Below are 13,945 nucleotides of genomic sequence, written 5' to 3' on the forward strand. Positions count from 1 at the left end.
CTTATGACTGGGGTAAAAAAAGAATAGTTATTAGCCGTATAGGTGTTTCTTTTAAAATTTACTTTGCTGGAAATATTTAGTATATGTGCTGCCAAAGCAAGTACATGCTGGAACTTTTATAAGGAATCTCAGGTTAGACTTGAAAACTCTTGAGTCAAGCCAGGGATTCATCTGTCCCATGAGATACTCATATGCGTCGAGTAAATTCCTCTTTTCTTGAAGTCCCAAAGCAACTTTGGGTTTCTGGATTTGTCAGAATGTGACATTCTTTACTCACCACAGATCAGGAGACATTATTGATAAGGTATCTGGCCCGTTTTTCCAGTGCATTTTTTATTGGCATTATAAAGTCAACCTTAATTCCTTAATACCATCTGGACATCTCTGAAAATAGCCATGCCAGTCAAAGTCTTGGTGAAATAACCAGTGTTTTTCATTGTGTCCTATAGAAGAAAACAAATTCTTATTGAATTTATGCAAATAACTGTATTGCCATAAATTAGGAATACTTACAAATGGGTTTCAAATTCTGGAGAAATTGAATAGAGAGAAAAATAAATATTTCAAATTTTGTTTACAAGTACATGCATTGTCATAAGCTAGAAATACTTCAAAGGATAGAAAAAGATTTTCTTGACTTCTGCACATAAGAGAAAAACTCAGTTCAATTCAAGTTGGGGGTAAAGAGAAGGGGGAGGGGTGGGGATTGGTGTGCCCCCCACTTAATGGGCACAACGTAAGGGTATGTGGCAAACCTCTTGGGTGTGGGGCACAACCACAAGAGGGACTCTACCTAACAAATGCAAGTATTGTTAGGTAGTTGTTTGTACCCTCACATTAACCTAAAATTAAACAAAAAAAGCTAGTTTGAGGTCAAAAAGACTGAATTTAATATCTTGATTTTGGAATGTTTGTCAGATATCAAAGGCTTAAAACATTTATTCAAATAGGATCACAAGTCAAAAGGTTCTGAAAACAGTAAAGGAAGTTCTATGGGTATAAACCTTAATACTTTTAATGTTGAGTTTTTTCTAGTTGGCCAAAACCCGGATAAAGACAGTATAGGGATTATCTTGGTAAGGCATAAAATCTTTGCTTCTTTCAGGCTAGTTACTGAATAGGTTTAAAAACACTTCTGTAGTATGATTTTTAACTTTAAGGGAAATAGTTCATGTGATTTCATTGAGAGTGAATTAATATTTCAAGAAAAATCTGTTGTTTTAACCAAATTTCATAAATTATAGCCAACTGGATCCCATGCAAATTCCTTCATAAATTCCCTCTTACAGGTTCAGGCAACCTGCATACACAGTCTCCAAGCATGCTGAAAAGCTTCTGTTATTTTGTCCTCACTTTCCCTTTTCTTAAATAACCAATCATTCTATTTCAGGATAAAAGTTTACCACACAAGATCCTTTCTTAAATGATACTATTTTTGTTAGGGTTTAACCTTTCTCACCAAAAACACTTTTCATATTCATGGCCTTTCCACATCTTTCTTGCTCACTGGTAAATTTCCATCTTGTTTTCATTTGCCTTCCAAACCTGTATTTTGCATCAACCTTTAAATAACTTCTAAATTAGACAAAATTACCTCGTATATATTCAACAAGAACACATTTTGTGCTTCTTTTATAATTTTTATTTTTAAAACATCTGTTCTTTGGTATACTTTATATACACGATAGAATTACATGTATTGACTAGAATTCTTATTTTAGTAACTCCAATTTTAGTGAAAACTGAAGAGTAAAAGGTCTTCTGAATTTAAAACAGGATCACAGTGTACTATAAAGTTAGTCATTCACTCAGCCAAGATAATCATTATAAGATTTCAAAAGTAAAATAATGTTACTATTTGATAGAAGACTCAGTTTCCCAAACAACCACAATACCCAGGATAGCTAGCTGAAGTATTATATCTTACAAATGACTCAGACATTTTATAATTATCTTTAACTTCACATAGCAAGACTTTTATGATTTTAAGTTATTGAATTTTTTTTTTTTTTTTTTTTCCAGACAGAGTCTCTCACTTTGTTGCCCTTGGTAGAGGGCCATGGCATCATACCTCACAGCAACTTCAAACTCTTTGGCTCAAGTGATTGTTTTGCCTCAGCCTCCTGAGTAGCTGGGACTACAGGTGCCCACCACAATGCCTGGCTATTTTTAGAGATGAGGTCTTGCTCTTGCTCAGGGTGGTCTCAAACCCATGAGCTCAGGCAATCTACCTCCCTCAGCCTAAGTTACTGAAAATTTTGAAACCAAAACATAGACAGTATCCCTAATGTCTTTCCTGATTCTCCTAAATCTCACATGGCCATGTGGCATCAAAGATGGCTACGAAAGGCTCAGTGCCTGTAGCACAGTGGTTACAGCACCAGCCACATACACCAAGGCTGGCAGGTTTGCACCTGCCCGGGGCCAACTAAACAACAATGATGACTGCAATTAAAAAAAAAAAAATAGCAGGGCATTGTGGCAGGTGCCTGTAGTCCCAAGCTACTTGGAGGGCTGAGGCAAGAGAATTGCTTAAGCCCAAGAGTTTGAGGTTGCTATGAGCTGTGACACCATAGTACACTACTGAGGGCGACATAGTGAGAATCTGTCTTTTAAAAAAAAAAAAAGGCTACAAAGGATAAAGCAGAGTTCAAGACAGAATCCAGGAGGATGAGAGAATCAAATTTCTCCAGGAATAGCCGGGAGCAATGCAGGGCAGGGAAGAAGAGGCCGTGTGGGCTAGATTGTGCCTTATAGCTGCTATTACGAGGCATTGAGGAACATGGCCATTTATGCAGACTCAGAGGCTCAGAGGCTCAGAAACTAAGAATATAAGTCCACGGTCAAATCCAGCAAAATTGATAAATATTACAGAAGCAGCAATTTTAAGACTTTAAGACATCTGGAGTTTAATAATAATTTTAAAAATTATTCATGTGAACAAAAAGGCATCTAAGTTCTTTACGGTTTTCCTGATAAAATGTTTGATTTAAGGGCTTACTTTTTTTTTTTTTAATTTTAAAAAGCCAATTAATTAGAGCTCCTTGTATAATTTGGTAGTGAAATAACACAGACACATGACATATATAGACAGACAGGAGAAGGATTTATATTTTATGGCTTTAAAATTTTTTTTTAATCAGAGTATTAATCTTTTAATTATCTAATTTATTTATCTTAGCAGCTTACCCAGGGTTATCATTTTAAGTTATTTTTCTGTTAACCATTTTTATACCCTGTAAATTAGATATATAATAGACCAGGGATTAAAATATAGTTTTAATTACTGCTTTTAAACTCATAAATCCTACCAAGGGGAAAAAAACCCCAAATATTTTAATAACACTTGTTGCTTTAAATAATGTAACATGATTATAATAATGCAAGGATCCACTTCTTTCTCATTTCTCTCCAGAATCTAGTTTGAATGAAACTTCATTTCCTTCTCAGTCATTGGTGGGCACCCATATTGAGACCCATATTCAGCAGAATCTACCCCAAAGGACTGCTTTTACAGATAGAGGCCTGAGCTCCCATACTATAGACCATATATCGAAACACCAAATTTCTCAAGAACAAAACCAGAGCTGATGAGAACTCAAGTTTTCAGCATGCAACCAGAATAAAGCAAGTGGACCTTTAATAATAAGTGAAGGTGGTGGCAGGCGCAGGTACTCAGAGGCCCCAAGAAAAGATTTTTGGTAGCGCTGCAACCAGTGCTTAGATACCATGTTTTTGGGCCTACCTGTCCAGGCAATCGGTGGGGACTTTCTCCAGCAAATAACAGACTTACCAGAGAAGCCTGCACTGTCCCTTCATGGTTGCCAGAAATGTTGCTGAACCAAAAGGGGCTCAACCACCTGTCATTGCAGCCACAGAGATGGGGAAGAGTCCAAGTAAACATGAATGACAGAAGACCTAGCAAATCTGGAGGACAGCGAGAATAGTCCCTTAAATCTATTCTGCCCTTTCTTTTCCAAAAGCACAGACTTATACACAAACATTCAAAGCAAAAACTGTATTAACCCTTATCTTAAACAATAATAAGCAATAATCAGCATAACCCATGACCAATTACATTTCTACTTCAAACGTTAATCCCCTAATTCAATCACCTTAAACTACTCAAGAGATATATCTTCAGGTTGAAGCTAAATTTAGAAAATAACAAGAATGGAAAATATGAGGTGAAGGTCACGTAGGACCTCAACTGACCAGACCCGCTGTGTTGTGTGGGCCCGTCCTCACTGACCATCTTCTTTTAACTACGTGCACTCTCAGCAGCGCATGTAATCTGTGGGCTGAACACCAGAACTACAATGCGGAATGCTTTAGTTTGTCTTTTCTCTTTGGCAGCATGGAGCCCTTGCCCTTCAACTGTGTCTGTCTTTCTTTCTTTCTTTTTTTTTAATACGTTCTTTTTTTTTTTTTTTTTTCTTTTTGCAGTTTTTGGCCAGGGCTAGGTTTGAACCCGCCACCTCAGGCATATGGGGCCAGCGCCCTATTCCTTGAGCCACAGGCACCACCCCCACTGTGTCTTTTTAAGTAAGAGATACCCCCTGGTTTACTCAAGTCCTTGGTTCTTCCCTTCTTCCACTCTGAAGCCCCGCTGGGGAGACTCTCCCAACTAAATCCCCAGTCCATCCACTCATCTCCGTCTCTTCAAGTGCCTTAATTCAAAGTAATTTCCTAATTGATCTCTCCAGAATGGTTGTACTCTCCACAAAATTTGGTAATCTCTTGAAATCATAAATTGGATAGTGCCACTATCCTACCTAGGACCTTACAAGGGCTTTCCCTTGCACTCTGAATTAAAGTGAAATGTGTCTTATGCAGTCTGACCCCTGACTAATTCTCTGAATTTCTGCTTTAGGTACACTCCATTCTTGGTGTTTCTTGACTCTGTCAAGACCTCTCTGTCTTTAGGGCCTTGCTGTTTCCTCTTTCGGGATGTTCTTCTGCAGCTCTTTCTCATCTTCAGTTACCAGCTCAGTTGCTATCAGAAAGGTCTTCCGTGACCACACCGTCTGTAAAGCCCCACTGCCTCCCCTCCCGTTCATTACTCTTGTATAGTACATGGTATCCTCTACGAATGTGTTATTTATGTTTTCCCCCCTCCTAGAATGTAAATTCCATGAGGGCAGGGACTTTGTGTTGTTCACCACTGTATGCGTAACACCTGGAATAATGTCTTGTGTTTCTGTTGCCCCTCCAGCTAGGTTCATCTGCCTGCTGCCCAAGAGAAGGCCAGTATCTGGAGACAGCAGGGTTTACAGCAGAGAAAGGATTTATTCTGCTTAGCACTAAGTGGGGAGATGGGAGAAATTTCACAAATCTACTTTCCCGAGAATTGGACAGACATGATTTTTTTTTTTTAAACAGAGTCTCACTCTGTTGCCCTGGATAGAGTGCCTTGGCATCATAGCTCACAGCAAGCTTAAATTCTTGGACTTAAGCGATCCTCTTAAGGACTGGGACCTGGGACTACAGGCACCTGGCTAGTTTTTCTGTTTTTAGTAGGAATGGTGTCCCACTCTTGCTCAGGCTAGTCTTGAACTCCTGAGCTCAAGCAATCCACCTGCTTTGGCCCCCCTAAACAGTAGGATTACAGGTATGAGCTACCATACCTGCCTGGGGAGGGGACAGGATTTTTAAAGACAATTGCTGGGCAGAGGGGTAGGTATTCAGGGTTTGCTGATTGGCTGGTTTCAGGTGGAACCATCAGTCCTTTGGTATGGGCCTCTGTCTAGGTGGATCAAACAGTTCACTGGAATGCAGTTACTTGGGTAGGCAGTCTAAAACAAGTTGAGTCAGTTTCTTGATTTGGGTGAGTCAGTTAATCTGCTGGAATGCAGGACCTGGAAGACATCTCAAAAACTACCCGTAGGTTCTGAACAGGTGATATTTTCTATGCAAAAAAGTTAAGAATCTTTACAGCTACCAGCTGTGCCCTCTAGAGTAGCAATTAAAGAGAAGCAAAGGAGGAAACAGTGACTTATCAAGCAATGAGGGGACAGAGGGTGATTATTATAACTATTTTAGCTAAGCCTGTTCTTTTTTTTTTTTGAGACAGAACATCAAGCTGTCCCCCTGGGTAGAGTGCCATGGCATCACGCTCACAGCAGCCTCCAACTCCTGGGCTCAAGCGAGTCTCCTGCCTCAGCTTCCCAAGTAGCTGGGACTACAGGTGCCCGCCACAACGCCTGGCCATTTTTTGGTTGCAGCCATCATTGTTGTTTGGCGGGCCCGGGCTGGGGATTCAAACCCGCCACCTTAGGTGTATGTGGCTGGCGCCTTAGCCACTTGAGCCACAGGCGCCGAGCCAGCTAAGCCTGTTCTAAGCCTGCACTAATAATCTAGTTCTTACCTTGTATCTCTTCCTCAATCTGTAAGGACAGTTTCTTTTAATAGCCTTTTAATAAATATATGCAGAACAAATAGAGCAAATCTCTTTTTGAGTCCTTGACAACTGTTCATCTCTAAAATGAAAAAGATGTGACATGAAATTTTGGAACAGTTCTTTAAACCCTTTGTACTTTAGTATTCTTACCTGCAAGATCATGGTGGTAAACTAGCTGAGCCTTTTGCTTTCTTCTAGTTTTAAGATTTTATGAATTTTAAATGTTCATCTCCAATACATTATTATGTAATTAAGACTAATTTTTTTTAACATTTGCAAAATATTTCTCTACTGCTATATATCACTTAGAACACTAAGATTTTAATGTGTAATTTTTATTTATTTATTTATTTGGACAGAATCTGACTCTGTAGGCCTGGGTAGAGTGCCGTGGCATCATAGCTCACAGCAACCTCAAACTTCTGGGCATGAGTGATCCTCTTGCCTCAGCCTCCCAGTTAGCTGGGACTACAGGAACCTGCCACAATGCTTGGCTAGTTTTTCTGCTTTTTAGTAGAGATAGGTTCTTCCTCTTGCTCAGGCTGGTCTTGAACTCTTGAGCTCAAGCAATCCACCTGCCTTGGCCTCCCAGAGTGCTAGGATTGTAGATGTGAACCACTGTGCTTGGCCAACTTGTAATTTTTAAAAACTTGCTTTAAAAGATAGTAAGATCTATAACACAATATGTGTCCCTAAAAATCAATGCAGTATGCAAAATTGTGCAGTGAAATGGGGAAAATGAGGTTAGGGTCACAACACTCAAAAACTTTGTAAATTATATATAAAAAAGAGTAAAACCTAATAATAACAGTAGCACAATTTTATGCAAACTAAATGATTAAAAATACATAAATTGGCATTCTTTGTTGCAAAAGACTCGATGTTTTGTTGAAGTGGGCTGCAGAAGGGTGCAGCTTTTAAGTTACTGTGCAGTGGTTTAAGGTGGGTTCTCTGAAAACCGCTGGGAAGTTGCAACCCTTGGTGTGGATGGGTAAGGCTGCAGCCGCTGGTGAACTGTAGCAGCTGGTGGATGTTCGAGGTGTGTGCCTTTGTGTATTTCTACATGGTTAGATGCAACTGTCAGTTGTTTCAGCTGTTGAATGTCTCAGAAGAGAAACTGCACATAAGCAAATGTGCACTTCACATTGTGCCCACATTGGGCAGAATATGAATTATATATTAATCATGTAGGAACAATTTGCATTCATACAAGCTCTATGGTGGAATTGACTGTAATTAACAAAAGTTTTGCAAATAGTACGTGAAGTTTTCATATGCCTTTATGCAGTGTTCCTAAATACCTTATCCTACATAACCATAGCCAGTGTTCAAAACTGGGAAATTAAAATTGATACTATACTGTTAACTAACCTTCACTCTTAACTCAGATTCCATCATTTGTTTCATTGTTACTCGTTTTCTGTTTCAGAATCCAACTTAGGATCCCAGACTTCATTTAATTGTCATGCTTTCCCGGTCTTTTGTAACCTGGGGTGGTTCCCTAGTCCTTGTCTTTCGTGCCCCTGATGCTTGCTGGTTATTTTGTGTAGTGTCACCCCAGTTTGGATTTCTTCATGGTTAGACTGAGATTATGCAAGCTAAAGGCAAAAAAAAGCTACAAAAGCGATTTCCGTACTCTTCTCAATACACTGTATAGTTGAAGTTGGTATGTAAGACATTAATTTTTAAGGTGTGTTAAGTGTTTCTAAGTTTTAGTTGTATAATAAAATTCGCTGCTTGTGCTTTATAGCCATTCTTTACTGTGAGGTTTAGCGTCTTTCATTTTAATCAGTTCTTTCACTTTTTTTATGGGGAAGCCATGGACAAGAAGAATCATTATAGTTACAGTCTTTGATTATTTTTCTTTCTGAAACTTAGCATAGTTTACCTCTCACTTATTCCTATCAGTTTGAGAGGGTATAACATTTTTGGAGTGGTAGTGTTTATATTGTCCTTCTAACCTATTTTTACATAATTGCTATATTATTTTGTTTTCAGTTTCAATAGTAATGGGAATTCCCACAGTGAAGAGAGAAGTTAGATCATACCTCATAGAAACTCTTCATTCCCTTATCGATAACCTGTATCCTGAAGAGAAGATGGACTGTGTTATAGTAGTCTTCATAGGAGAGGTAATTATTTAATTGTTGTTATGTTTTTACTGTGTATCATCTGTAAGAGTCAAAACCATGTTGAATATTTAAATATGCTTCTATAAGCAATTTTAAAACCTGTGATGAGTAAAGCTTAGGTAATGTATTCCATCTGATAGTTTAATGAACGTTTAGCTTGTTATGTTTTCCTTAACTTCTCTCCTGCTGTTACAAACCAGGAATAGTCATCTTTGTTGTTGCCAACAGGATGAGATTATACACATAGATCTTTAGGAATGTGTCCCCATTTCTAGCTCTAAGACCTAAATTTGGACATTTCCACTGGTGTTTTTGGGAGTCCTGAAACCTAAAAAAAGGTTGGCCTCCGCTGGGGTTTTATCAGATCTTTGTGCTCTCCTCCCCTTCTCTGCACTCCCGAGAAATCTTGTGAATGAGAAATATTACATTCCTTGTATTGCAGTCTCCTCAAAAGATCTAGGGAAAGAATAAAATTTGAGCAAGTTTTTCTTAAACCATGAGGAACAAAACCCCTGGAATCAATATTTCCTTAACTAGCACATGGAATTTCAGAATGGGAAAGGGGATATAATCTAGTCGATAAATTGAGTTCCTGACCTTTTTGTAAATGAAAACAGTCTTAATTATTTCCTACATAAAAAAAGTAAATACATGCATACTGTTCAAAACAATTACATAAATGTATAATGAAGAATTACCTGTTATTTCTGTATGCAGACATAATTATTACTATTTCAAAATACAGCTTAAGTAATGTTCCCTACCATTTCTCTACTTATATGTAAATGAGATCATTCTATACCTATTTTAATATTGTGGGACATTTTTCTGTGCGAAGAAGGATATCAAAGTATCATTTATTATGGCTACAAAATATTCCATTGTACAGTTTTAAAATATTTAATTTCTGATTGGTAGACGATTAGTCTGTTTCTGAGCGTTTGCTGTTATTAGCCATAGACTATATCTTTTGCAAACATTTTCAAATAAACAGGGAATTTTTATAAAGGCATGAATAATCTCTAGTTCATTTCTTTTTCTTTCTTTTTTTTTTTTTTGCAGTTTTTTGACCGGGTTCTGGTTTGAACCTGCCACTTCCAGTATATGGGCTGGCGCCCTACTCCTTGAGCCACAGGCGCCACCCAATCTCTAGTTCATTTCAACATATGAGGAGAGCATTTCTGTAAATAAATTGCTATGTGCTTGTGTAGTTGCTGACTTGGTATTAATTCCTAACTGTGGAATTGCTGGGTCAGAGTCCATATTCATTAAAATGTTCACACATGGCCAAAGTGCCCTTCAGAAGTTAAGTCAGTTTACTCCTCTCCCAATAGTCCGTGATAGAGCGTGTTGCTCTGTTCCCACAGGTGCTATTAATCTTTGAGTTTTTCTGCCAGTTTGATTGCTAAAAAACAATACCTTGCTTTTGTTTAATTTGTGTTCTTTTACTGGATGGTATTAAACATTGGTATATGTGTTTCTTGGCCATTTGTATTTGTAATTATTTTTATAACTTAAAATTTATTTACAGTGAGCATATATTGATTCCTAATCAGAATAAAGCCTTAAAACTATCCTTGTACAAATAGTGTTCAGTCTGTAGTCAGAGATTAGTATTCATAAGGATTCAAGACCCTCTTGCTAGAGCCTTTCATCTGGTAACTAAGATGTGATAACACTGAGTTTGGAGTCAGAGGACCTATGTTAGGGCTGGATTATGCCACTTACTGCCACTTGAGTGGGTTGAGTTTTCTCTCTCTGTCTCTCTAGACAAGGTCTCACTCTTGCCCAGGCTGAAGTACAGTGGCATGATCATAGCTCATTGCAGCCTCAAATTCCCGGGCTTAAGCGATGCTCCCACCTTGTCCTCCTGAGTAGCTGGAACTAAAGACGTGCACCATCATGTCCAGCTAATTTTTTTTCTTCCCCAGAGACAGAGTCTTGCTATGTTGCCCAGGCTTGTCTTGAACTCCTAGTCTCAAGTGATCCTCCCTCCTCCGCCTCCTAAAGTCTAGAATTACGGGCAGGAGCCACCATGCCTAGCCATGTTTCTTTATCTCTATAATGAGAAAAATGTTGTTGACCCTTTTGAGCACTGTTGCGGATTGCTGAGGCACAGTGAGCGTGCACATGGGGAGGTGTTATAAACAGAAAATGGGGTGCAGATGTCAGCAGCATTCCCATCTCTGAAGAATCCTTTCTTGGATTGCAGTGTTTGTATATACATCTACATAGAACATCGATCAAGAAAGTGTGTTCTGAATAGAAAAATTAATTCAAGGTGCATTAAATCGCCTTTTGGGCAATTTAAAATTATTAATCACTGTATTTAATTCTACCTTGGTTGGCAGTTTTTACCTAAGTGTTCTGGTAGGCTGGGGCCCATTTAATGCTAGAAACAAGTGCATGTTCTGTGGCTTTGACCAAGGTCCACGTGCAGGTAGTTCTAGATCTTTCTCTTAATGAGCCCACGTTGCTATCTGCTTACACGATAACATTATTTGACTTTTCTGTCCATAATTAAATTAATCTTGGCCTTTCCAAAGTGCTTCTCTTCCAGGCCTCTCTGTTAAAGCTTCTTTACGATAAGTATTAACAGGCCCTTGCTGCTGCCATTCCACGCCCAGTTCATTGTGTGGGCCTTGTGTGTGTTTGTGGTTCCAGCTGTGTTCGTCTGAAAGCTTGCCTCTTCCTTCTTCTTTCCCATTCATCCTTCAAGTCCCAGTTTAATCCCTTTTGTGAAATCATCTCCTTTCCATTTGAAATTAATCTAGAGTAAACAGGCAGAAATAAATACATCTTTGCAAATATTTTTAAATACATCAGGAATCTTTGTGAAGGCCTGAATTATCTCTGGTTCATTTTAATCTGTGAGAAGAAAGTTAAGAATGAAAAGGAACTGCAGAAGAATACGTGGAGACAGTCAAGGCCTGGAGCTTTTTCTTTCCTTTGTGACTTTCTGTTTGTTCTTTGTATTCTTTGTTTTCTTGAAAGGGAGGAACTCATTATTATCTGTAGTTGTTGTTCTTTTCCCCTCTGGCCACTTCATCTGTAGTGGTTCATTGGGCATATTTGATGAGACATTCACAAAACATGCAAATTTTTGGACAGTTGACTGTTGATGAATTATTTGGAAATTCACTGACTCAGGAATTTCAGAACAGGTTGAGAGGAATGAACTCTAGTTGTTCAGAAGGAGCTATGGTGTGATCTAAGTGTGGTGTTCAAATTCTAAGATTGTATCATTCTTGTGTTTATTTGAACTTAAAGTTTAAATATGTTTTTGTATTCTAATGATCTTTTGTTATCTGTATGCCTTGTATCATTTTTGTAAATTTTATGACCTTAATATGTAATATTTCTTATTATGTCATATTATTTATATTATTCCTATCCTTATGATCATTTCTGGCAAAATATTTCTCTAGGATGTACTCTGGACTCTGGCAAAGAAAAAAATACTGTTTCTGCTTCACTCTTATATTTGGGGAATTCCCCATTCTAGAAATCTTGGTGGGAGGAAGCACCTCCCTCCCGCTATGGACACTAAGAAGGCACATATTAGCTCTGTCTATTCAGACACGTGACCTGGGCCCAGCTTCTTGGATATTCTCTTCTTGGACTTTGAATAGTGCTTCAGTATTTTCAGATGACACAGAAAATCTAAAGAATGAACAAAGATTATTAGAAATAACAGGGGAATTTAGCAAGGTGGTAGGATGTAGGCTCCATTTATATTTCTATGTGCCAGTAACAAAAGATAAGAAAATATCAGGGATCCGGGGCTATGGACAGTCATTTTGATTATAGAGGGTGGCAGTGGTGGTGGTGGTGGTCTTTCCAGGGGCCGCAGGGACCGGGGCATGCAGGGTGAGGCTGTGGTGTGGGGAAGCTTTCTGTGATTTTTGGCTATGGTATAGCTTTCTTTCTGCACCTTCTAGCCTCGTTCCTCAGCCTAACTGGGGGTTCTGTGGGTTCTATCCAGTTATCTTTCAGTAAATCATTTTTCTGACTGTTTGCCAGAGTCCGTTTTTGTTGGTTGTGACTCAGATCTTGACGGATACAGGTTGAATCTTTTTTTTTTTTGAGACAGAGTCTCACTTTGTCACCCTTGGTAGAATGCTGTGGCCTCACAGCTCACAGCAACCTCAAACTCTTGGGCTCAAGTGGTTGTCTTGCCTCAGCCTCCTGAGTAGCTGGGACTACAGGGGTCTGCCACAACGCCCAGCTATTTTTAGGGACAAGTTCTCACTCTGGCTGGTCTTGAACTTGTGAGCTCAGGCAATCCACCTGCCTCGGCCTCCCACAGTGCTAGGTTTACAGGTGTGAGCCACCATGCCTGGCTCCCAGGTTGTATCTTGTTAAAAAAATCCTGAGTTCTATATAATTGCCACTAGAAAGAACAGGTAGTGGATATGTATGTGGGGTAGATAGCTAAATGCTATTATAAGTGACTTGGAAGAGATGAAATGAGTTTTTGAGGTGGGTTTCAGGCAGAATACTGCCTGAACATTAGTAATTAGATGATGTCAGTGATAACCATAAAGATTGCTGAGGATTGGGAAGAGAACTTCAGATAGGATGTCTTTCATATCATCCTGTTTATTCACATTGTTTCTGCAGGTTGCCTAGAAACATTCCAAAGACCTGTTTAATTTTTAACTTCTTAAACTATAAGATTTGAGTTAAGATTTTATAATGTAATAACTGATTCATCATGTTGGAATAGCGCTTATAGTTAGTCTCTGAAAAACTAACTTCAGAGAATTTCCCAAATAGAACGTTTAGTGTACGGTATGAAAAGTTTTGCATTTTGTTCAGCTTTCTCCTTTTGTGTCTTGCAGTAAGAGCGCCCTTACTGAAGAGCCTTTACTATGCCTTCCTTAGGTTCTTTGGTTTTACAAGGCCAATTAGCTGGTCTGTGGTCAGAAATTTGCAAAGCAGATAAACTTAAAAATGAAGACAAATTAAATAACTAGATGGAATATGATCAAATTGCTGTGGGATCTTTAGTTTTTATGTTTGTTTTCTGTTGTATATTTTACATACCTTAGGAAACATTTATTCTTTATTTAAATTAATTTCTTGAGTACATAATATGACCTCATGGTTTAAAAATTCTGTGTGGCGTGTTGTATACATTGAAAGGCCTTCCTTCCAGTGCTGTGCTGTAGCCACACAATTCATCTCTGCACAGGGGACAACTGTCAGTAGTTGTACCCATTTAGAGATACTTAATAGACCCATTTCTTCTGTACAGTTGAGTTAATGTTAATTTTTTATATTAGAACAGAGAGAGGTATTTACACTTCCTTCCAATTGTGATGAAATATTTTCCTATAAAATTATCCTTATTATCCAGGTTTTAAAATTTGTTTTATATAGAGTCAAGCAAAGTAGACTTTTATCATTG

At 38.4% G+C, this 13,945-nt stretch overlaps 1 protein-coding gene across 1 annotated transcript in view; it reads left to right on the forward strand.

Annotated features, from left to right (window-relative positions):
- MGAT4A (mannosyl (alpha-1,3-)-glycoprotein beta-1,4-N-acetylglucosaminyltransferase, isozyme A) overlaps positions 1–13,945 on the forward strand; it is a 103,997-nt gene that overhangs the window by 53,613 nt on the left and 36,439 nt on the right. The window contains exon 5 of the mRNA XM_003794342.2: positions 8,399–8,532. Within this exon, the coding sequence (XP_003794390.1) occupies positions 8,399–8,532 (134 nt within the window). The remainder of the gene's footprint in view (positions 1–8,398; positions 8,533–13,945) is intronic.

This window comes from Otolemur garnettii, unplaced genomic scaffold (genome assembly GCF_000181295.1).
Source record: "Otolemur garnettii isolate 467f Iridium unplaced genomic scaffold, OtoGar3 scaffold00079, whole genome shotgun sequence".
Lineage (NCBI taxonomy): Eukaryota > Metazoa > Chordata > Mammalia > Primates > Galagidae > Otolemur > Otolemur garnettii.